At 36.5% G+C, this 24,967-nt stretch overlaps 1 protein-coding gene and 1 pseudogene across 2 annotated transcripts in view; one reads left to right on the top strand and one right to left on the bottom strand.

The window, feature by feature from the left end:
• The window catches only part of ECT2 (epithelial cell transforming 2), a 94,011-nt gene extending 73,570 nt beyond the window's left edge, over window positions 1-20,441 (bottom strand). Inside the window, exons 1-12 of the mRNA XM_081301839.1 lie at window positions 20,323-20,441; window positions 17,661-17,805; window positions 16,442-16,521; window positions 16,241-16,333; window positions 13,709-13,891; window positions 12,275-12,364; window positions 11,477-11,584; window positions 10,580-10,653; window positions 9,014-9,144; window positions 8,747-8,862; window positions 8,573-8,635; window positions 7,049-7,271 (exon numbers count right to left, since the gene is read on the bottom strand). Of these exons, the coding sequence (XP_081157965.1) occupies window positions 7,049-7,271; window positions 8,573-8,635; window positions 8,747-8,862; window positions 9,014-9,144; window positions 10,580-10,653; window positions 11,477-11,584; window positions 12,275-12,364; window positions 13,709-13,891; window positions 16,241-16,333; window positions 16,442-16,521; window positions 17,661-17,790 (1,291 nt within the window). The 5' untranslated portion in view covers window positions 17,791-17,805; window positions 20,323-20,441. The remainder of the gene's footprint in view (window positions 1-7,048; window positions 7,272-8,572; window positions 8,636-8,746; window positions 8,863-9,013; window positions 9,145-10,579; window positions 10,654-11,476; window positions 11,585-12,274; window positions 12,365-13,708; window positions 13,892-16,240; window positions 16,334-16,441; window positions 16,522-17,660; window positions 17,806-20,322) is intronic.
• On the top strand, window positions 2,264-2,753 carry LOC308653773 (tropomyosin-1-like; annotated as a pseudogene). The gene has a single exon. The product of its transcript is annotated as a tropomyosin-1-like (transcript).
• Window positions 20,442-24,967: the final 4,526 nt, after the last annotated feature.

Genomic DNA, 24,967 nt, shown 5'->3' with positions numbered 1-24,967 from the left:
CAGACATTTCTACTTTGATATAACATGAATTTCGTTAAAATTGTACTAATAGTCCTGAAAAATATAAACATCCTATTTGTGCCAAGCCAATGTTTCTTTCATTTAAATCAATATTTCACCTTCATCTTCCCTGTTCCCTTCTTATTACTCCTTTCTATCAGTATTTTCCCAGGGCTTCATACTTTTCAACCACCAACTACCCTGATTTAGTGTCCTATCTCATGACCCAATCCATCACAGTAGATTACTTCATGGTCTAGATATTTCCCAACTACCTTTCAACTTTCTTAGAATAATCCACTACAAATTGTCCAACTATTCTGCTCAAAAGACTTTTAAAATTACTTGTTGAGCCAGGTGCACAGCTGAAATCCCTACAATTCATGAGGCTAGGGCAGGAGGACTGCAAGTTGGAGGCCAGCCTGGGCAAATTCATGAGGCACAGCACAACATAGCCAGACCTTGTCTCAAAATACAAAATACAAAAGGGTTAGGGATGTAGTTCAGTGGTAAAGTGATCCTGGGTTCAATATCTAATACCAAAAACAAAAACAAAAAAAATCTACAATAACATAAAGCCACTGAATGACTTTTAAAGCATGGGAGTGGCTTTTAGAGTGTTGCTTATGGAAAGACAACATAAATGAAGCAATCATTTAGGAGACCAACACAAACATTTAGAAGACCTTTTTACAGAAAGACTATGAAAGATGGTAGAAAAATCGAGGAATTCAAAGTAGTAAAGAGAATCAAATGTTCTAACTTGGCTATATTAAGTTTATAATGCCTATCAAACTTGGACAAGAAGGTATCCAGTAGGGAACTAAATAGGGAAAAAGATATATTTAGTAATTATCAACATATAAATATTATTTAAAATCATGGAATTAAATGAGATCATTTAGAAAGAATATAATAGAAAAACGATGACTCAGTAAGAACATAAAACATTTAGATTTAGAGTTGGAGAGAAATGTTAGGCAAAAGAGAATAAGAAATGAGTTGGGGCTGGGGATGTGGCTCAAGCGGTAGCGTGCTTGCCTGGTATGCGCCCGGCACTGGGTTCGATCCTCAGCACCATATAAAATAAAATAAAGATGTTGTGTCCACCAAAAACTGAAAAATAAATATTAAAAAATTCTCTCTCTTAGAAAAAAAAAAAAAAGAAATGAGTGATATCACCAAAGCCAAGAGGAAAAAATATGTTCATGAAGGAATAGCCCATTCAATGATTGCTAAATGCTGTGAGCTACATAAAAACTATCTCCCCAAAAAAGAACAATTTGATATAGTATGGACTGCAGCTCTAATCTAGAATGAGCTGAAAGAACAATGAGAAACAGAGAAGCAGCTGCAGCGCCGAGAGGAGGCAGAAGGCAGATATTGAGAAGCCGCTGGGTGGGCACCACAGTCAGGATCACCACCATCGAGGCGGTGAAGCACAAGATCCAGGTTCTGCAGCAGCAAGCAAATGATGCCAAAGAGAGGGCTGAGCGCCTCCAGCAGGAAGTTGAGGGAGAAAGGAAGGCCAAGGAACAGGCTGAGGCTGAGGTAGCCTCCTTGAACCATAGGAAGAAGAGCTGGACCCTGGTTCAGGTGAAGTGGGCACCCCCTTTCTCCACAGAAAAGCCCTCTTCACCATGGCTGATTTGGGGACTGTCAGTAAAAGAGTCTCTGCAAAAGAGTCCAATGTAGATAAAATTCCTATTTTCGTGTCACCCTGTTTACTTGGCCACTGGCCGAGAAGATATCAGCACTCCAGGTGCTGGACAACCCCTTACAAGTTTTTACAAACATATCAAGTATAGTACTTCAAAGAAATGTGCAAACAAGGCCTCTGGCCTTGAGCTGGGCTTCATAGAGATGTCTACATTTTTTAAGATAAGTTACAAATGGGCCCATGGTAACAGCTGGCAGGGGGAGGAAAGAAAGGGAAGATGAAGCTCTCCCCTTCTCAGGTGTTGTCCTTGAAGAGTTAACTTGCCCAGAACAGTGAAAGAAAAAGCTGCTTCTATGTGAACTTCTGCAGACTGTGAACTTCTGAGCTCCGCCCCTTACACGCTGGGTATAAAACTCTGAAACTCCCTGAACTCGGGGTTCAGGGGATTAATTGATTACAGCAAAAGTTGTACCCTCTGAACCTGGCTGCAGCCAAATAAAACTCTTTCCTGCTATCTTCGGTGCCTTGCCTCATTTGTCCCTACAACACAGGAGCGCCTAAGCAAAAGCTAAAGGAAGCAAAAAAAGCTGCTCATGAGAGAGAGGTATGAAGGTTATTGAAAACTGGGCCCTAAAAGATGAAGAAAAGATGGAACTCCAGAAAATCCAACTCAAAGAAGCTAAGCACAATGCTGAAGAAGCAGATAGAAAGTATGAAGAGGTGGCTCATAAGTTAGTGATTATTGAAGGAGACTTGGAATGCACAGAGGAACGAGCTGAGCGCTGAGCTGGCAGAGTCCCGTTGCTGAGATGGGTGAGCAGATCAGACAGATGGACCAGAACCTAAAGTGTCTGAATGCTGCTGAAGAAAAGTACTCTCAAAAAAAAAAAAGACAAACATGAAGAAGAAATAAAGATTCTCACTGATAAACTCAAGGAGTCAGAGACCCGGCACTGAGTTTGCAGAGACATAGGTAGCCAAACTGGAAAAGATAATTGATGATTTGGAAGATAAGCTGAAATGCACCAAAGAGGAGCACGTCTATACACAAAGGATGCTGGACCAGACTCTGTTTGACCTGAATGAAATGTAGAGCTCCCCAGTCCCGCCCTGCTGCTGCTCCTCCCTCTGACTCTGACTCCACCTGAGGCCAGACAGCCCAAAATTGACCTTGAAACTGAGGGCTGATCTTTAAGTGGAAGGCTGCTTTTTCCTTTCAACACCCCCTCTACCCCAACCCCTTTGTCTTTTTCACCAAACTGTCTCTGCTTCTTCCCAGAGATTCAAGCTGGGCTAGAGGCTGAGCACCTTCGGGAACAGCATTTAAGGGAATGTGACCACAACACAAAGTGTCTTTAAAAGCATGTTGTGATGTACACATTTTGTAATTACTTTTTTGTTGTTGTTACATTAACCATTTGTAAAACATTCCAAATAATTTCATAGCTCTGAAGTAGCAATCCAATTCCCTTCTCACTTTTGGAAGGTAACTAACTTTCCAGCCTAATCCCTATTGCCCTCTCCATAGAGGAGGAAAAGAGGAATGGGCCTGCCTTACTGAGAGCCAAACAGAGCCCAGGGAAAGACTCTATTATGGCAAACTTCATTGCTCTGTGCAAAGTACCAGCCAAACCAGAAAGGTGATTCCAAGAGGAGTTAGCCAAAAAACAAAAACCTTGCTATTCAGGTTTTGTTTTGGTTTTAGCTTTAAGGTATCTTTAGACAACTGTATTCTTATTTTTTACTTTTTTTCGTCAGACCTCTGAGACTTTTTGTTTTTCTGGTGCTGGGGACTGAACCCAGGGCCTTGTGCATGTTCAGCAAATGCTCTACCACTGAGCCATATTCTTAGCCCTGAGACCAAATTTTTCTCCCATCTCTACCCACTTCCCAAGAGTTCACAGAATGGATCATAGGCCCCTTAATCTTGTGGTGACCACTTATATGCTCTCCTGCCTGCTGAAAGAAAGAAAGAAAGAAAGAAAGAAAGAAAGAAAGAAAGAAAGAAAGAAAGAAAGAAAGAAAATAAATTATGTTTTGGCCACTGATTTAGCCATATGAACTCATGGCTAAATGACTTTTCTGGGTCTGAAGCTGCTGTATCTAAAAGTGCCATCTCATTGTGCTTTGTATCAGTCAGTGCTGGAGAATCTTGAATAGCTTATGTACACAACTTTTTAAATTTTATATTATTTTGAAACTGCATCTTTGGGGTTGGGGTACCTGGCCACCCCATCTGGCTGTAAGAGTCCTGCAGTCTGGGCTGTCAGTGTGCTGATCTTTCAGAGTTTCTTTCCCAGCCCAATCCCCACTTTTTTAGGTGAGTTTCGTGAGGTCTGTTAGGTGTACATCCTGCAGCTTATTGGCTTAAAATGTATTCTCCTTTGTTGTGGTTTCTTTGGGGCCAGTTGGAAGAAAGAAAAACAATAGTGCAACTGTTTTGATACTGAATACTGACAAGTGTCTTTTTGAAATAAAGAACCAGTCCCTCCAAACTTCAAAAAAAAAAAGAATAATGAGAAACAGGAAATGAGTTAATGGATCAAGGTAATTCTTTGAAGCATACTTATGTCAAAGAGAACAGAAAAACAGGACAGTAAGTGGAGAATCTAATGGGGTCAAAAAGGTTTTGAATTTTTGTTCATTTCTTAAATCTAGAAAATGAAATGTTTATTTGCAGACTAAAAATAAAAGAGGAAAATTGATGATCAAGAAAGGAGTTAATTGTAGGAGCCTTCCTGTATTGATATAGCACAAAATGAACTCACCTTCCTTCTACTTCATTCTTCCTATTTTATCCATAACTCATATAACATCTCCAACAATTTTGTTTAGTGTTAAGAATTTGCTTTTGGGGCCAGGCCTGGTGGCCTACACCTATCCAAGTTAAAAGCCAGCCTCAGCAAAAGCAAGGCGCTAAGCAACTCAGTGAGACCCCATCTCTGAATAAAATATAAAGTAGGGCTGGGGATGTGGCTCAGTGGTCGAGTGCCTCTGAGTTCAATCCTTAGTATCAAAAAAAAAAAAAAAAAAAGAATTTGCTTTTGGGGAAGAATAAAAGGCCCTGAATAGTCAAAGCAATTCTGAACAAAGGAAGTAATTATACTACAGAACTGTAGTAACTAATACTGCATTGGTTCTGGCATAAAAACATGTGTGCAATAGAGCTCTGAAAGCTTTTCAAAGATAATAGATTTCAAAGAAATTTCCCACTTGGAATAGAAGACAGAGATAGACCTACAGAGTATTCTAATCCTCGACAAAGACTCCAAAAACATACATTGGAAAAAAGACAAACTTTTTAATAAATGACACTGAAAAAACTGGAAATCCATATGCAGAAGAATGAAATTAGATCCCTCTCTCTCATCTCATACAAGTCAACTCAAAATGGGTCAAAGCCCTAGGAATAGACCAGAAACTTTGCAACTGCTAGAAGAAAACATACAATCAACACTTCAACACACAGGTGCAGGCAACAGCTTCCTCAATAGGACCTAGAGAGCTCAGAAAATAATACCAAGACTTAATAAATGGCATGGCATCAAATAAAAAAGCTTCTGCTCAGCAAAGGAAACAATAGCATGGAGAGAGCCTATAGAATGTGAGAAAATATTTACCAGCTACTCTTTTGACAGGATTAATACTCAGAGTATATAAACTCAAGTCTTAACACCAGGAAAACTCAATAAATGAGCAAATGAACTAAACTGATACTTTTTACAAATATTTTTTAGTTGTTGATAGACCTTTATTTTATTTATTTATATGCGTTGCTGAGAATTGAATCCAGTGCCTCAAACATGCCAGGAAAGTATGCTACCACTGAGCCACAGCCCAAGCCTGATTTTTTTTTTTTTTTAAATTGGGATTGAACTCAAGGGTACTGCCACTGAGCTAAACTCCCAGTCTTTTTTATTTTTTGAGACAGGGTCTCACTAAATTGCCAAGGATGGCCTTGAATTTGCAATCTTTCTGCCTCAGCCTCCCAAATTTCTGGGATTACAATGTCTAGCTCTAAACAGATATTTTTGAAAAGAAGAAATGCAAATGGCCAATATGAAACATCATTTAACATCAGGGAAATACAAAACATCTCTAACAATCAGGGAAATACAAATCAAAACTACACTGAGATTTCATCTCACTCCTATTTAAATGGCAGTTAGCAAAAATAAAAAATAATAATAAATATTGTGGAGAATGTAGGGGAAAAGGACACTTGTATATACTATTGGTGGGTAAATAATACAATCACTATGAAAATCAATATAGAAATTCCTCAAAAGACTAGAAATGGAACTACCTTATGACTCAGCTATACCATTCTTTGGCATTATTCCAAAATAATTTAAAAACATAGTATAGCAATACAAGCATACCCACGTTTACAGCATCACTATTCACAATAGCCAAGTTATGGAACCAACCTAGGTATCTGTCAGCACATAAATGGATAAAGAAAATCTGGTATATAAATACAATGGAGTTTTATTCATAAATTAAGAAGAACAAAATTATGTCACAAGAAAATGAATGTAACTTGAGAGCATTATATTACGTGAAATAAACCAAACTCAGAAAATCAGGATTATATGCTTTTCTCTCACATGGGGAAGGTAGAGAGAAAAAAGGAAAAAAAGCAGGGAGAATCTCATGAAAATAGGAGGGAGACCGGTAGAGCAGAAAAGGAGGATGAGAGGAGGGAGCAGAGGAGGTAAAAGGGAATTGACCAAAATTATGTTATGTGAACGTACAAATATGTAACAACGAATCCCACTATTCTATATAATGCACCAATAAAAAAAAGTTCTTTAAATAAAAGAATTTGCTTTTTAAATAACTCTGTTACTCATTAGTCGTGGCAAATTACTTAATTTCTCTGTACCTCAGTTTAATCATCTGTAAAATAGGAATAATAAAAACCTATTATAAATACAGAAAATGCATAAGGCATTTGTCATGCAGTACGCACTTATCCACTGGAAGCACTATCATGCTTACCTTTTCATTTGTCTTTTCTCAACTATAACAAAGGTAGTTAAAGACAAAGTCTTTTGTATTCACTGCCATCGGAATTTATAGTCTTAACAATTATTTCACTTCCCTAAATTTTAAAGATCATTTTTTTTAAATGTGAATTACTGCTGAGCATGGTGGTACATGCCTGTAATCCTAGCATCTCGGGAAGCTAAAGCAGGAGGATCTCTAGTTCAAAGCCAGCTTCAGCAAAAAGTAAGGCACTAGGCCACTCAGAGACCCTGTGTCTAAATAAAATACAAAATGGGGCTATGGATGTGGCTCAGTGGTTGAGTGCCCCAGAGTTCAACCCCCAATACCCAAAATAGATAGATGGATAGATAGATAGATAGATAAAATGTGAATTACCTCCATAATTAATGCTAGACTCTGGTGTGTTGGAGATATCTAGGAGTGACCCTATAGAAAGGGAATGTTCAGCTGACGGACGCTTTCGGGGAGGAAAAGGTGACATGTCTGTCTCTCTTGAAAGCTGAGCAAGTGTCTCTTTTAAACGACGTCTTTTGCGATTACTGTTTGGGGTACTTAGAGAAAGCAGTGACACTGATTTCTTGAGTTCAGGAGTATTGGCCTGAAATCAAAAGCACAAAAGTTCCATTTCACTTCCATGGTTCTTTTACTGAGACAGGAACAAGAGAAGAATGTATTTATGAGTGACAAAATCTGGATTTTACACAATTTTGTAATCCTACACTCTACTAGACAATTTAGAAGCTACATAAAACATAATGGTCAAGAGAGCATAGTAATTGTCTAACCCTGGAACCTCTTTTTTTTCTTCATAGCACTATAACCATTATACACTCATCTGTTAGCCTGTTTACCATCTACTCCTCTATTAGGCCATAAACTCCACAGGGGCAGAGACCATTCATATACTGTCCATTGTATCCCAAACATTAAGCACTGTGCCTAGACATAGTACTTTTCAATATTTGCTGAATAACACTTGATTTTAAGAGCTCTCTATTTAAATCTAAAGCATACTTTTTAAACTTTATGTTATAAACTTAACAGCGAGAACAAGAGAGTCTAAAGAGCAAAATATGGTATCAATTTAGATTTTATAGAGAAATAATAATCCATATCTCATCTTCAATATTTTGCTCAAAATTATTAAATTCTAAACTGAAGAAAATCTTCTCTTGAAGTCTGCTATTGTTTTGGTGAATGATATTCATGTTCATCAAGATCCAATACAAAGGGTGGGTTTTCCTTGTCTACATACTACTATTAAAGTCATCTTTTTAACTGACATCGCTTCCCTTAATAATCTTTAGTGACTCCTAGCCCTTATGAATAAAATCAACTCCTTAACATATTGAAAACTTCTTGACTCTGTCTATTAAGTTTTATCTGTTGGCCTTATTTCCTATATTCTTTTTTTAAACTACTTGCTATTTTAATATACTCTCAAGATTTCAGACTCTCTACCTCCCACATGCACTTGAATGTCGTTATCTGTTAGCCTCTACATATATTTGCCCTTTTCAATCCTGGTCTCAGAGTAAGGCTCCCTAGAATACATTATGCAATTGTAACAAACATCATTCTAGGCTGTAATTGTCTACAAATATCTTTTCATTAAGGTTCTAAGTTTCTAAACACAGGAATGTTACTATTCATAATGGTAACACAGAATGACATATATTCGATTAAAATAATACCCGTTACATTGAATACTTTCACTTAAATCTATGTAGGCTAAGAATATTGCTTGATACGCAATTGTTTATTTTGAAATTCATACACATCATAAGATATGATATACGTGCTAATTATATCATGCTCTCTAAACCTTCTGCATAGAAAAGTATTATTTTTATACAAGCAAGTCCACAGAACAAGTACCAAAGGGAAAAAAAAACATACCTTTTCATACAGATACATAGTTTCTCCAGCACGAGCATCCATTTGAATGCTTCCCCAGAACCACTAGATGACAGAAAAAATATTTTAATTTATAAACCTTAACAAAGAAGCTATTACTATTGTTTAAAAAAAGAAAGAAAGAAAGAAAAAAAAATTCATTCCAGAATTACTTGCCTCTTGCTTGACAACGTAAAGTTTCTTTGAAGGTTCAAATGGAAGTTCTTTTACTGTATTCTCTTCAACTATTAGGTGAGTGCATCTTTCATCTCCAACCGCTAAATAGCTACCTCCTAAAAAAGAATGCATACAAGCATAAATAAGCCAAACTACTTATCTGCAACCCTAAATCTTTAAAAGAAAGTGATTAAATCTTTAAAAGGAAGTAATTAAGCAGGCCTAGAGAATAAAATACACATCATTTTTAAATTATGCTAATTTTACCTTGCATTTCTGTCATTTCTTCCATATTGGTTTTCTCTTCATCTGAGAATCCCAGGAAACTCAAAATGCAATCTTGAAATGGAGGAACTTTAAATTCATTTCTAAAGTCATCAACTGCTGCACAGAAATCTCTAAAAACAAAATATACTCTTTTAAGATCAGTTTAACTTCAGTTCCATTTGTTAGACAAATCAATCTACAAATCCACAGTAATTCCCAAGATCTTAGCATAATGTATTTACTGAAAATATTTTATATCTTAGCCAGGCTTGATGGTGCATGCCTGTAATCCCAGAGACTCAGGAAGTTGAAGCAGGAAGATCACAAGTTCGAGGCCAGCATCAGCAAGCTGGAGGACAGCCTGTATAACATAGTAAACGGTGTATCAAAAGGAAAATAGAGGGCTAGGGATATAGCTCAGTTGGTAGAGTGCTTGCCTTGCATGCACAAGGCCCTGGGTTCAATCCCCAGCACCACAAAAAAAAAAAAAAAAGAGAGAGAGAGAGAAAGAAAGTGATAAAGCACCCCTAGGTACAATCCCAATACTATTAAAACAAACAAACAAAATTATAATATCTAAACATTTTATAACTTATCTTGAAATGTTCACAAAACTTCAGTTTAAAAAATTTGGGGGCCTGGGGTTATGGCTCAGCGGTAGAGCACTCGCCTGAGGGTTCAATCCTTAGCACCACATAAAAATAAATAAAAAATAAAATATACATATAAAAAAAGAATATACTTTTTAAAAAATAATAATAAATAAATAAATAAATTTAAAAGTGGGTGCTAAGGATGCAGCTCAGTGGTAGTGTGTGTGCTTAGCTACAGCACCGGGAAGGGCAGGCAGATCGTGTGTCCTGGAGTCACTCGGGAAGTAAATTCTGACAAAATGTCACCATATGTAGCTTTCACAAGAACAATCAAATCCTTACTGTGTAAATACAGTGTTTTTTGTGAGTTTCCCCCGCCACCAGTACTAGGAACAGAACCCAGGTGCATTTTACCACTGAGCTACAACCCTAACCCTTTTTATTTTTGAGACAGTGTCAGCTAAATTGCAGAGGCTTAACACAAACTTGTGATATTCCTGCCTCAGCCTCCCAAATTGTTGAATTACAGGCATGCACCATCATACCTGACTGTATTTGAACTTTTGAGTTCTCTAATTTCATGAAATGTTAGTGATAAATTGCTACAGTAATGAAATTATAAGATTAGAAACCTTAGCACAACAAAGCAATGAATCATAAGCATCAATTAAAATGTAACCATACAAGCATAAAATATAACAATCAAAATACAGAGATGCATTGAGCTATTATCTAGTAATTTTAGAATGTTTATAATTAAAATTATTTCACAAAGTAAAACCCAAAGATACTACAGATATCTTTCAATTTGTAATTTTTTTATAACCTCGAGTTTTTCTGCTATGCTACCAAAAGACTGAATTCATCTTTTCTATACTATCTATGAATTTAGGGTTTTTTTTGGCACATAGATTTATCTTTAAAAACATATGGTGAATTCACAAAATGAACTACAGAATTTCTAAACACTTACTGCTCATTCCGCCTTTCCCATGCTTTGTAAATCCAATCTGGCTTCATAATTGGAGTACCCAAACTAACAGCAACCTAAAAATATTAACATTAATTACAATGAATTTTTGTCTAAATTACATTTTAAAAATTATATATATTTTAGCATAATTTTAGATTAGCATCATCTACTCTGTAGCAAACCATAAAGAAAAATGAACAAAAAACTATCACTCAATCATACAACTTAAGTTAAAAACTTTAAAACAAGTTCCACAGTGTACACACTCATTCCTTATTTGATTTACTTAGATACTGGGGACTGCATCCAGTGCACTCTGTCACTTGCTGTAGGTCTCACTAAGTTGCTAAAGATGGCCTCCAACTTGTGATCCTCCTGCCTCAGCCTCCCAAGTTGCTGGAATTATAGGCCTGTGCCACTTTATGCAAAATAAATTTCTATTTATCTTCTCTGTTCTTTATGTTCACTACAATGGAAATACTGACCAAGATAAGACTAAAGAAAAATCATAGAACCCTTTTATAAAAGAGCAGAGCTCTGTTCTTATAAAATAAAAATAAAGAGTAAATTATCTGTTCTCACAGTTCTTGACCCCTCATCATCAACGATCACAGGAACCTTTGCTGATACTATTCATCTGCCTACAACATTATCCATCTACCTAACTTTGCAATCCTACTCATTTTTCAAAACCTAACTCCAATTTCATTGCCTTCTTAAAATATATGGAACCAAACATCTATGATTTATAACTTTTATTAAATATACTCACAGTAAAAACTGAATTTCTAATCCTCAATAAATTATGCAAGGAATAAATAGGGGAAAAGTGCTATTTTTAAACCCATCCCACAATAATTCTCTATTAAAATACACAAAAATACCAAGCATACATACCCTGAATTTTTCTCCTTCTGTACAATTTGCCACCAAATGTGTGACTTTTGAATTAAAGTCTTTTCGAATAACTCCACCCATATGATGAACCAATGTCACCAATCTGACCTCAAAAAAAAAAATTAAGTATACTATAATTAATTTGAACAAATTTTTAAACTATTTAAAATTCACCTAGCATTTACTACCTTCTACTTATAAGGTAATACAAGATTTTAATAAAGATATGTCAAAAAAGGATTAAAAAATTAGTTTGCCTACTACACAGGCAAAATCATACAGACATAATATAAACCATGCAAAAATGAGAAGCTTTCAAATATATATTGTTATTTTTTCCTAAATCACCCAGATTATATCACACCAAGATTCTTCCCACAAAATTACAGAATTACTCATTAGCTCCAACATTCAAAATTTTGAGAAACAAAGAAAAAAGTTTCTATGACTTCTGTAGGGCAGTAAGAATACTTACATAATGAAAAACTAAATGTATAAACAAAAACTTCATGTAAACACTGTAGCTGATATGATACTTAACAAGATAATTAAACAGATTAGATCATTATGAAAATTTTTTGTTAGTTCACATGCCAGTCATTCTAGATAAAATATTCATTTCTTTGCAAGGCTATTTAAGAATTTGTATCATCACAAAATTTAAAGTCAAATTTAGTCACATATTTTCTCCGTCAATATTTTTAAAATCAAATCATGATACCAAAAAGAAGAAAAAAGCCAAGTTGATTTGGATGGGAAAAACATTTCTTTGAATAGAATTTGTTTTATAATACTTACTAGTTCCTCTTTCTTCCTGAATCCAGTAAAACATAACACTAGATTCATCATACTTGTGCAATACAGTGGGCGACAGGAAAATGGCAAAGGCTGAAGGATATAATAGTTTTAAATCTGTGAGCTTTCTTTTTAGTAGAAAGTAGAAGACATCTTTCTCAAGCTAGAGGTATTTCCCCTCCTGTCAATCAACTTTCTAGCCCAAAGATTTACTGGTATTTTTCATTTTGCCACAAAAAAAGGGCAAACATCCAGACTATAAGTTCCACAATAAAAAATTTTCCCATAATTCTCAAATCACATTTGATATATAGACATATATATGTATGCATGTATATATGTAATATCTGAATACACTTTACAATTAGCAAATTAAACAAAATATTTATAATTAAAATTGTTAACCAAAATATACTCTGACATATATGAAATATATGTACGACTCATTCATACACTATTGTAAGTGCTTCCAATACATGTTATAAAAACAGGTCAAAGGCATTGTATAATAAACAGTGTATAAATGTAGCACATACTTAAATCAAATGTGATTTCAATTTTTAAGTTAAAAATGGAGATATTTAGTAAATATTTTATTCAATGGTTATATACATATATACCAGAAAGGCATAGAATGATTAAAAAACACTATACTTGAGTCCCACCATTATTCAAGAATTCAAGGTGACCAGGTGCTCATTACTAGCATCTATAACAATAGAAGCAAAATGACCAAAGCAATTTTCAGTGATAAGGCAAGTTTAAGAAAGGCAAAAGTGGCTAGGTGCTATGGAACACCCTATTCCAAAGTCTTGGGAGGCTGACATGAGGTCACAAATTTGAGGACAGCCTCAGCAACTTAGAGAGACCCTGTCTCAAAACAAAAACTAAAAGGACTGGGAATGTAGCTTCATGGTAGAGCACCCCTGGGGTTAGTCCCCAGTACCACCAAAATAAAAGAAAGTCAAAAACAACAAAACCAATTAGGGACAAAATATACTATACCTCTTAAGCAAAAAGCTAAAATAATTTCCCTAATTTTAAATCATGCAGTAACTGATAAAAATTAAAATGTGATATCTGTTCTGTAATGGAGAAAAATAAAAGTTTATGTACATGTATACATTTCTGTAACCCAACTTTAAGCAAATTATTTCTTCCTAGACATTGTAGGAAGTAAGATTATATGTTTATATATACACACAATTGACATTGTTTAACTCTCAAAGATCTTTGATGCTCACTACTAAAATGTATAATAAGAAAGAAATACATTAGGTTGGTCACTATTAATATTGTATACTCTTAATAATCAACAGGAATTCTCTATATGAATTTCCAAAGAATTCATTAATAACATTCCACTATTGTCATGTACGTAAGAAATTAAAAAAAAAATTAACTTTGAAAAGTCATAACAAACATATTGTTTCTTACCTCTCCTTTTTGTGCAGAGTTTAATACAACTGGTGGTCCAATAATTCTACAGTCAGCCTTGTATAAATCATTAAAGACAGAATTCTGGAAGTCCATGAGTACGAATACATTCTCGAATTCTGGGGAATCCAAACTTTCAAATTCTTCCAATGAGTCCATCTTTATATATGGTACTTTAATTTCCTGATTTTTTCACATGATTATTAGAAATAAAAATTATTTATATACCTTATTAATTAATTCATGATCCTATCAGACCTAAAAATCAATTCCCTATCAATATTTTTAACATCTTTATTTTTTAGATTTTTAGAAAACTCATTTAATATAATAATCAACATTACACATAGTTAAAAAAACACATTTTACTTATGTACATTTGTGTGTGTATGTGTGTGTGTGTATCCATCTGCATTAAGATCTTAATTTAGGGGCTGGGGATGTGGCTCAAGCCGTAGTGCGCTCGCCTGGCATGCGTGCGGCCCAGGTTCGATCCTCAGCACCACATACAAACAAAGATGTTGTGTCCGCCAAGAACTAAAAAATAAATATTAAAAAATTCTCTCTCTCTCTCTCTCTCTCTCTCTCTCTCTCTCTCTCTTTTAAAAAAAAAAGATCTTAATTTATAGTAATTGATTTTTAAAATCCATTATTATAAAGGCATAAACTTCTAATTGCTTAGCAGTCATTATAAATCATACAGAATGAACATTAAGTTCCATAAAATTAGACTGATGAGATTTGTTTTAAGTAGATGCACTTTTATTTTTTTGGTATTAGGGATTGAACTCAGGGACACTCAGAAACTGAGCCATCCCCAGCCTTATTTTGTGTTTTATTTAGAGACAGGGTCTCACTGAGTTGCTTAGTGCCCCTCTCATTGGCTAAGACTGGCTTTGAACTCGTGATTCTCCTGCCTCAGCCTCCAGAGCTGCTGGGATTACAGGTGTACACCACCTCGCCCGGCTTAAGTACACGCCATAGTAGGACAAAAAGATCTTCTCCACTATTTCTTTTATCCTGATCAAGAAAATTATTCCATAATACAGTTCTTTCTGCACAAATTAACTATCTTCAGGAAAAAGAGAGAGAGAGAGAGAGAGAGAGAGAGAAATGTGAGATTTGTAGGCTTTTGCAGGATGGCAAAAATAGGATATAAAAAGATAGTTACAAATTGTGACTTATTGTTTATACTATTTCTATAGAAGAATTAAAGTATAAAAGAACTTATATAATTCCTGTTAAAAGAACAGAACCACTTAAAAGAAAATTGTAAATTGATCAACAAATTATTTGATCTTAATTTGGAAGGATGGAATCATGGGTTCAATCATGTATCCATGATGTTTTCATATTGACGTCTTAGATCTTTATATGTTGAAGCCTTAACCAGAATAAATAATAAAGACCTTTTCCAAATGTGTCTGCTATTTGGAAATAAGAACTTCCAAGAGGAAATTAAGGTTAAATTAGGTCATTTGGGTGGGCTCTAATCCAATCTGGTATCCTTTTAGAAGATATTTGGACACACAAAATAAACACCACAGATGCACATATACCGAAAAAAAAAGGCTATGTGAGACGCAGCAAAAAAGAGGCCATCTACAAGCCAAGAAAGGCTTCAAGGGATACTAAATCAGGTGTCACCTTGATCTTGACCTTGAACTTCCAGCCTCCAGAAATGTGAGAAAATAATTTGTTTAAGCTACTCAGGATGTTGTATTTTGTTCTGGTAGCCCTAGCCCTAGCTGAATTAGAAATTTAGATCTTTCAAATGCAGAGGTAAATTTCTTGGTGATTATCAATTAATGTAATATATAACTTGAAATACAAGAATTTAGGCTTTTTTTGTTTCTTTTTTGGAAGTAGGGATTGATTTTAGGGGGACTTTACCACTGAACTACATCCCCAGACCTTTTTCTTTTTTATTTTAAGACACAGTCTTCCTAACTTGCTGAGGACAGCCTTGAATTTGCATTCCTCCTACCTCAGCCTCTCAAGTAGATGGGATTACAGGTATGCACCATCATACCCAGCTAAATATAAAATTAATGAGAAAAAAGGTAGAGTTTAATTTTCAGATTTTTGTACATGTTATGTCACTTAAATTTAAATTGAAGCTGGACACCTGTAATTCCATGAGATTCAGGGGGCTGAGACAAGAGGATCACAAGTTCAAGGCCAGCCTCAGGAACTCATTGAGATCACAACTTAGCAAGACGCTGTGTCAAAATAAAAAAGGACTGGGGATGTAGCTTAGTGGTTAAGTGACCCTGGGTTCAATTCCCAGTATCAGAAAAAATACCTATAAATTTAAACTTAAGTTTTTATAAACCTAGCATTATTCAAAATAGATGCTAGTTTGGGGTTTCATACACACCCAAATTTTCAGAATAAGTATAAAATAGTTTCCATTTGTCTAGCTTCAGATATATAAAATACACCTTGTGCCTGAACTCCCATCACCATAAAGTGGAATAATTTTATCAAGGGAAGTGCAACATGCCACATGCAATGAGATGTTTGACCTACCATATTAATAACACTTTTTATTAATTTTTCATCCGACTTTCCAGGACAACTTTCTTTTATCTTTAAAACTGGGACTTCCATTATTTTAATAGTCTGTGGAAAAGAGACTTAAGTGTAAGATTAAGGAAGCTATAAACTGCTTATACACTGATGGAAGAAATATTGCTGTTTAGAAATTTACTATAAATCCAAGTTCCATACCTTTAATGCTTGTATAACTTCTTCTTGTTTTCCAGCTTCTTGAACCATTACCACTCTTGTTTCAATCTGAGGCATTTCTTCTGTTAAAATTTTAATCAGGTATTAACATTACAATCAGCAATTCCTAATCCTTCTTTGGCTATATCTGGTATGTGTTCTACTTTTGAGGAGACCATAAAATTCTCTAAAATTAAAATGACTTAATTACTAATTTAGTAGAGGAATATTTGGCCTTATGGTTTCTTTGGAAAAAGAAAAAATTACCAGGCCAGGGGCACATGTCTCATGTCTACAATCCCAACTATTCAAGAGGCTGAGACAGGAAATCAAAAGTTTGAGGCCAGAGCTATGTGCAGTGGTACACACCTGTAATTCCAGTGACTAAGAAGGCTGAGGCAGGAGGATCACAAGTTCAAGGCTAGCCTCAGTAATTTATCAAGGCTCTCCCTCAAAATTTAAAAAATAATTTTTTAAAAAAATTTATGGGCTCTGTGGTGAAATAACCTTGGGTTCAATCCCCAGTACCAAAAAAGAAAAAAAAAGTTCAAGGCCTGAGCAACCTAGTAAGAGACTCTTTCTCAAAATTAAAAATGAAAAGGAATGGCCAGGTGCAGAGGTACACAACTATAATCCCAGCAACTCAGGAGCCTGAGACAAGAAGATCATAAATTCGAAGACCCTAACAACATAGTAAGACCTTGTCTCAAAATTTAAAATATAAAATAAAAGAACTGGGGATAAAGGTGAGTGGTAAAGCACCCCTGGGTTCAATCCCCAGTACCAAAATAAATAAAGAGGGCTGGAGATATGACACAGAAGAGAGCATTTGTCTCACATGTGTGAGGCCCTGGATTCAATCCCCAGAACCACAAAAAAAAAAAAAAAAAAAAAAAAGTGAGAAAAAATGTACCATAGCAGGGGATACAAACATATACCCATTCTTCTTAACCAAAGAAAGCACTCACTATCTTTCATAGCCTTCTCCTTCAATAGTTCAAAAACAGAATCAATATAAAGATGCCTCCTCCTTTTTAAAGTTAGGAAGCATTAATCTAAACGATAAGCAGAAAATCTAGTGTAAAGGGATTCTGTCATATTCATGATTCAATACCTGGGCTCTAGCACAACAGTTGCTATTACAGCTATTTCATAAGAAAATTGCTAATGAGGTTAGCATTAAAATAGCTATTCAGTGTCTTAAAACAGATAATAGATTTACCTTCAACACATGAAGTAGATTCAATAAATAAGTTTTCCTTGGAACTTTCAGTAACCTTAGAATCAAAAATGGAAGAGTCTGCCAAGCTAGTCCTCTTAGTAGTAGATGTTAATATACTAAGGTCAGCCATTGTTTGTACTATCGACTGAAAAAAACAAAATTTAAATAAAAACATGAAACAAATACAATCACTAGGCAAAAACAAGCATCAGAGGTTCTACTTTCACACCTAGAATTTATAAAAAGTATTACTATCCACTTTTCTTAATACTTACAAAAAGTAACTCTACTTTCTGAGCTTGTTTCCTCTTCTATAAAATAAGATACTAATACCTGACTAAAAGGAATACAGTAAAATATTTAAAATGTATCAAAAGCACAGAACATTACCAGACATAAGAAACACACAAAAGGTAGTCATAAATATTATTGTATCTCCCTCAATACCTCTACCCTCAATCATTTCACTTTCTATGCTTATTTATAAAACCATCATAACACTCATCACCATCAATAATCCTTGCAGAAAATGTGGGATCCATCATTACTTTCCTCTACCTCATTTTCATTCCCCAAATTCCTGTCAATCCCACCTCAAGTATATCTCACCTCTCTTCTCTATGCACAATGATACAATAGTTACTTGGTATAATACAACAACTTCAAATAACTTTATCAATCTCTTCAGAAATCATTCCTCACATGGTCTTCAGGGGTATATCACTTTCTTGTTCAACAACTTCCATAAGCACTCCTCCCTATATGACCAAGTCCAAATTCACCATCAAGTTTTCCATTTAGTTCCCTTCTACTCATTCAGACTCATCACCTATAAATGAAATTTCTCAGCACTTTTCAAACCCAAATCACAATGTACTTCACAACTATTTATATTTAATAGTGCTTAACTCTCCACATAGAGTGGCTTCCAACTGTCAACCACCACTTGACTCACCCTTTATGTATCTCTCAGAACCTCTCAGGTATATTTAGACTGATTCCTTATCAGTATTTTCATATTACTTTTCAAACTTATTCAAATGCATAGGTTAGCGTTAATATAACTCTGGACTATGAAAAAAAAAAAAAAAACTTTCATTTTCTTTTTTCTTCTTCCTTCCAGGATAAAAGAGTTAAAAAGTTGTGCAAATGAGGAATAAAGAAAACAGTTTGGCAGGTTTTCATCAGTTCAAAATAGAGGTTTTGTATAAGTTGATTTTCTTGAAGTAAATTTCTAAAATATTAAACAAATAAAAAAGAGGAAGTTCCACCTTCATCTGGAGATACATGTCTGATCTCCGTTACTCTTCCCTACTTCTTTAATATACAAATACCTTGCTCCAGATTCTTAGCAAAGAAATGGTTTAAACTGTATGTTTTGGGAAAATGGTAAAGTTAGCAGTGGCATCAAGTCTGGATGGAACACTAGGTAGTGGGAAATGTGCTTAGTAATAAAAGAGCCCTGACACAGTTGTGAGATTGTATACTTCAATGTCAGGCAATTCAGCTTCCTGTCCCAGCTCTGCAGGTTAAGAATCAGTTTCAATTTGGGTCAAGCAGAGTTGGTAATACAACTGCAATCCAGTTGTGATAAAAAGTGAATAAATGATTTCTTAAAATAAGTGACAAATAATTATTAATCCTCAGTGGTAGACCACTTGGTGAGCAAGGACAGGGCCTTGAGTTTGATCCCCAGTACCACAATAAATAAATAAGCACAATAGAATCAGTGTTCCTATAACCTATATTTCTCATCTGTGAACAGCATCTGGAGGAGTTTCTGACCAAATATACTATAACCCATAGGCACTTGTAAACAAATACTCACATTAGGTTTCCTTTTACTCAAATTTCTTTTTTTGTTTGTTTGTTGGGGGCTTTTTGTTGTTTGTTTGTTGGGTTTTTGTTTGTTTGGTTGGTTGGTTGGTTGGTTGGTTTTGGCAATCATCTTGCAGAGTGAAGGGCCAAAACACAATACTGGATATGATGGTGGTATTATTAATAAAACTGTGATTGACAACATTTAAAGCTTTATATGCAGCATTGTACTAAACTTAAACCTTTTGCTTGATCTTATTTAAAAACTGAGACGATCCGAAGAGACAGATATTATTATTATTCCCATTTTATGAATAAATAAAGTAAAACTGCGATTCAAAGTCCAAGCTGATTCTAGAAGCTGTGCTTTTAATCACTAAACCATATACATCTGTGGCTAGGAAGAGGGGATGTTGACCATACATTTTCATGTAGAAACTAAAAATTAAACTTCCTGCAAAGACGAAGCCAAGAATCCTAAATGAAACCACTAAGTTCTCTGAGATAAGCCCCCAAAAGCTGCAGCGGCCAGCCCCAGAGCTGCAGAGTTCGCGGCTAGCCAAAATCCCTTTCCCAATTCCCTCCCTTCACCACATTCTTCCGGAAGAGATGCAACTGGGTGAGTGGTGAAGATGCCCAGCAATCTCGGGAACCAGGCTTCACTCTGCTTCACCACCGGCTGTGGGTGGGGGTGGAGGAGTTCCCAGAATCGGGAAGCCTGAGCCAGGGTGCTCCGGAATTCGCGGTCACCGGGACAGGGATGCTGACCGCAGGCAAAGGAGTCCACGGCCCCGGGGGACGAGGATCACTCTCACCTCCCTCACCCACACCACAGAGTCCTCACCACTCAAACAAAAGTCCCGTGAGATCCACCTCTTCAAGCGCTGATTCCTCTCACCGACTCCGACATTCCCTGCCGGTGGCTGCCACCTCCAATTCAAAAAAACGAGCCGTTCTCTCTAAGAGCCATGCCGATTGGCGCGTGATGTCAACCTCCTTCTCATAGGCTGGAGCCTCCAAAGGTGAGGTGATTGGCCGCTCTTCAATGCCCGCCTCCCTGCAGGAGACCATTGATTGGTTGTGCGTGAGTTTCAAATAAGCCCAACGGCTTGGGCGTCGGGACGTCAGGAATTTGTACAGAAGTGCCCGGATGTGACCAGGAGGTGGCGGTGGTGGCTTCTTGTCGCCTCTGGGAGTAGCAGGTGTTTCTGTGACTACCGCTTGTTTACTCAGTAAACATTCCGTTTCCTGAGGAACAGCTAGGTAAATTTTCTCCACCATCATCCCCAACATTTTTTAAAAAACAAAAAAGCGACATCAAATCTTTTAAATTATCGGATTTTTTTAAAAAACATAAACTTGCATTGGAACAAGTTAAAAACATGCACGAGGTTCTAGAATCCTTAGAAGTAAATTGCTCCCTCCCCCACAGTGAGAATATTAGTTCCTTTAAAGTCTAGCCAAGAGTTTTATCAAGTTTTTCCCTGTGATTTCTATTGCTGTTATGAAAACAAGTTTTTATATTTTCTAATTATAAGACACAATCTTCCAAGAAGAATACAAAGAAGGTGAGGTGGCGCAAGCCTGTAATCCCTGCTCCTCCAGCTTCTAAGGCAGTAGGCTCTTAATTCCAGGCCAGCCTGGGCAATTTAAGGAGATATATATATTTCCACTGACGATTTAAATAAAGAAAAACGGGGGAACTCATTACTAGAATCCTAAATCCCAATTTAAAAAAAAAAAAAAAAAAACTTGCACTTTGGAACAACAACAACAAAAAATCTCAAACAGGTTGTAAGAATTTTAACTTTTTCCTAATTTTGTCAGGCAACCTTAAGAGTGTCTGAAAAGTTTGTAATACAATGCACAAAAGGAGTGAAGCAGTCTAAGCAGTCTGTAATTGTTGATTTTCCTGCTTATCAATATTTATAGTCTGCCCGGGCTGGGGATGTGGCTCAAGCGGTAGCGCGCTCGCCTGGCATGCGTGCGGCCCTGGTTCGATCCTCAGCACCACATACAAAGATATTGTGCCCGCCGAAAACTAAAAAAAAAATAAATATTAAACAAATTCTCTCTCTCTCTCTCTCTCTCTCTCTCTCTCTCTCTCTCTCTCTTAAAAAAAAAAAAAAATATTTATAGTCTGCCCTTCAGTATAATGCTGTAATAACCGTTAGAGCAGAAGAAAAGAAAAACAGTAATTGAAATTTCCCTTTGGAATGTAATTGCATACTTTAAACTTAGGTGTGCCCAGCATTCCAAAAATTGTCCTTACTAGAAATATATTAAGCTACTGTGGAATCAGCCTACTTCCTTTGTACATTGCTCCCTGTTAAGCAGGCTTTCCACCCAAACTAATAATTGACCAAGGGTGGTTTTACTCCCCGAATTTTATGCTAGCCTAACAAAAGCTGTACTTCATTCCTCTCAAGGAATATGTGGCAGTTTGACTAGCAAATAGGCAATACAATCTTCTCTCTCTCAGGTCTTTGTTGACTCAGTAGATATTTATTAATTGCAAGACATTCTTTATGCTTGCTGAGGGTACAGAGATGAATGAGGCATAAATACCTACTTCTCAGGACCCAACAATCTGGTGAGGGATATTAACAGGTAAAAATGACTACAATGCAAGGGAAAGAAAAAAGAAAACCTAATACTGATAGTTTACTAAGCATTTTACCTTATTTAATCCTTAAAACAACCCCCTGATTAGTCATCATTAACCCATATTGGCACAATCAGGTACCCCCATGAAAAACATCTAACTGAAGGAAATGTTTGAGTAATTTAAACAAGATCACCTAGTAAATTTTATAACCTGCCTTAGATCAATGTAAACAAAGCCTGCATAGATCTGTATTCTGGTTCCCCAACAAATGGGGAGGCTGAGACAGGAAGATTGCAAGTGCAAAGCCACTCTTAGCAACTTAGCAAAACCTTCAGGAGTTTAGCAAGACTATCTCAAAATAAAAAATAAAAAGGGCTGGGAATGTAGCTCAGTGTATTGGCCTTTGGTTCCCCAGTACCAAAAAAAAATCTGTCTTCGGGCTCAATGAAAGCAATGAACAGGAAGGTAATTTAGATAATTGTGTATTTAAAATGATTGTTTGCCACCTAATTGCACTTGATAATGAAGTAAAACAGTCCCTAATTTTTTCCGTTTTAAAAGGCTACCGCTACAAAGATAAAAGTGACACATTGCGCGCATGCTCTCGCTCGCTCTCTTTTTTTCCCCCCTTGTTAGTATTGAAGATTTAATCCAGGGCACTTGACCACTGAGCTACAAAACCAACCCTTTTTTAGCTTATTTTGAGACAGCTCCTCTCTTAGTTGACCAGACTGACCTCAAACTTGAGATCCTCTGACGTCAGCCTCCTTTACCAGGATACATTGCTCTTAATGTGTGGCTGGGCATGTAGCTCAATGGTAAAAGGTCCCCGGTATTCAGTCCCCAGTATCCAATGAACAAAACCAAATACCTTGAAGCAAGAAAGGTATGTAGTCTCTGTAACTTTTTAATAATAGTAATCTAACAATAGATTTTCACTTGAAATGGAACAATGAAAGAGAAGAAAGACTAGTCAAAATGATGTTAAATTGAAATAGAAATGAAGTGGCAGTTTGGAAGCACAAATTCATAATGTGCAACGCAAAGAAAACGTCCTACCTGAAGGAGCTCATTGACAGGAAGGCCGAGCAGAGCCAGGACGATTCCAGCTCTGAGGACTTGGACGCGGGAGACAGATGGCCAGGCATCTGGAGGTAGCCACTCTGGGGACTGGACCTTCACAATCCGAGAGAAGGATCCCAAGAATCTTGAGAACGGAGCTCTTCAACCATCGGATTGGAGAGAAACAAGATGAAAGGCATCCCAAAGAGGCCTTTCTCTCAGTGTTTATTGACAATTATTTCTCCTCTGTTTGCGGAGCTGAAGGAGAAGAGCCAAGCATGTGGAGGGAACCTGGGGTCCATAGAGGAGCTGCAAGGGGCCATCTACCTGGCAGAAGAGGCCTGCCCCGGGATCTCCAACACCATGGTGGCCCAGCTGGTGCAGCGGCTGCAGAGATATTCTCTTAGTGGTGGAGGAACTTCGTCCCACTGAAACCCTTTGGCCTCTGGGGTTTTGTTTTCCCTCCTTTCTTCTGCAGCCTCCTTTTGAAAGTTGAGGAGAACCTTTGCCGGCTCTGCTAGAGGCGCCACGGAGGGCCACCCCCAAGGCCGCACTGTCCAGGGACACACTCAGCCCTCGCTGTGCCACAGCGTGATGAAGTCTTCACATGGGGTGGGGAGGGCCAGCTCCTTCAAGCAATTATTTTATTTTATTTTATTTTTAAATATTTATTTTTTAGTTTTTGGCGGACACAACATCTTTGTTTGTATGTGGTGCAGAGGATGGAACCGGGCCGCATGCATGCCAGGCGAGCGTGCTACCACTTGAGCCACATCCCCAGCCCAATTTTTTTAATTTTTTTATTGTTTTTAATTTTAACCACAGTGCACATATTGAAGGAAAATGTCTTTGAAAACAAAACCCCTGAAGTGTATATTTGGGATTGTGATAAGGCAACTAAAGACATGAAACCTCAGGTATCCTGCTTTAAATCGATAACTCCCCTAGGGGTATGGAGAATCGCTGGTGGATCTGTGTACAGACTGTATATAGCATCATTTTTACAGAAACCCCTCTGTAAGGAATATAATAAGGAATCGCTGTGTACAAATTGGCCAAGGACTTCTGTAGATAATCTCCGTGGAGTAAATATTTGACAGGCCATAACTTGAGTCTATTGCCTTGCCTTTATTACATTTTGAATCATGTGACCAGTGATTTGGGTTTTATTTTGTATTTGCAGGGTTTGCCATTAATAATAATTAACGCCCCTCGATGGAACACTCCCATTCGTACCTCGACAGATGCAAATGTTCCTCTTGTTTATCCTTCACCCCTTTTGGTACACTTAGAAGTTGATTTCCTTTTTCATCGATGGTACTATTTCTTAGTGTTTTAAATTGGAACATATCTTGCCTCATGAAGCTTTAAATTATTATTCTGAGTTTCCCAGAGGAAGCGCTCTTGTCTAACCTTTGTTTGGAGTCGTGCACCAGGCGTACTGTCCTGCCCACAGGATTTTCTGTTGCACCTCATAACGGAATCTGCATATCATCATCTTTCCCACCTGGAAGTGTCTGGATGCTTACACTAATAAATTTTATAACACACACAAAAAAAGAAAAATGAAGTGGCAGTTTGAACAAAGATGGGAAAGATGATTTGGAAAGAAAGAATACAAAAAATTAGTAGGACTTTGCAGCTAATTAAATATAGAGGATGAGAAGGAATGTAAAATGTAATGTAAAATCATTTCATCTTTCTGAATGAGTGGAAAACTAGCAATATTGTTAAAGAAATAGAATAATTGCTTATATCCAGAAGACTTTAATTCCCTGCCCTCCTTCCCTCCCCAATGATTATTTTCATCCTCAGTTAC

The sequence above is a fragment of the Spermophilus citellus genome (genome assembly GCF_964194105.1).
Source record: "Spermophilus citellus genome assembly, chromosome: 7".
In the NCBI taxonomy this organism is placed as follows: Eukaryota; Metazoa; Chordata; class Mammalia; order Rodentia; family Sciuridae; genus Spermophilus; species Spermophilus citellus.
This window is presented reverse-complemented; position numbering and strand designations above follow the sequence as displayed.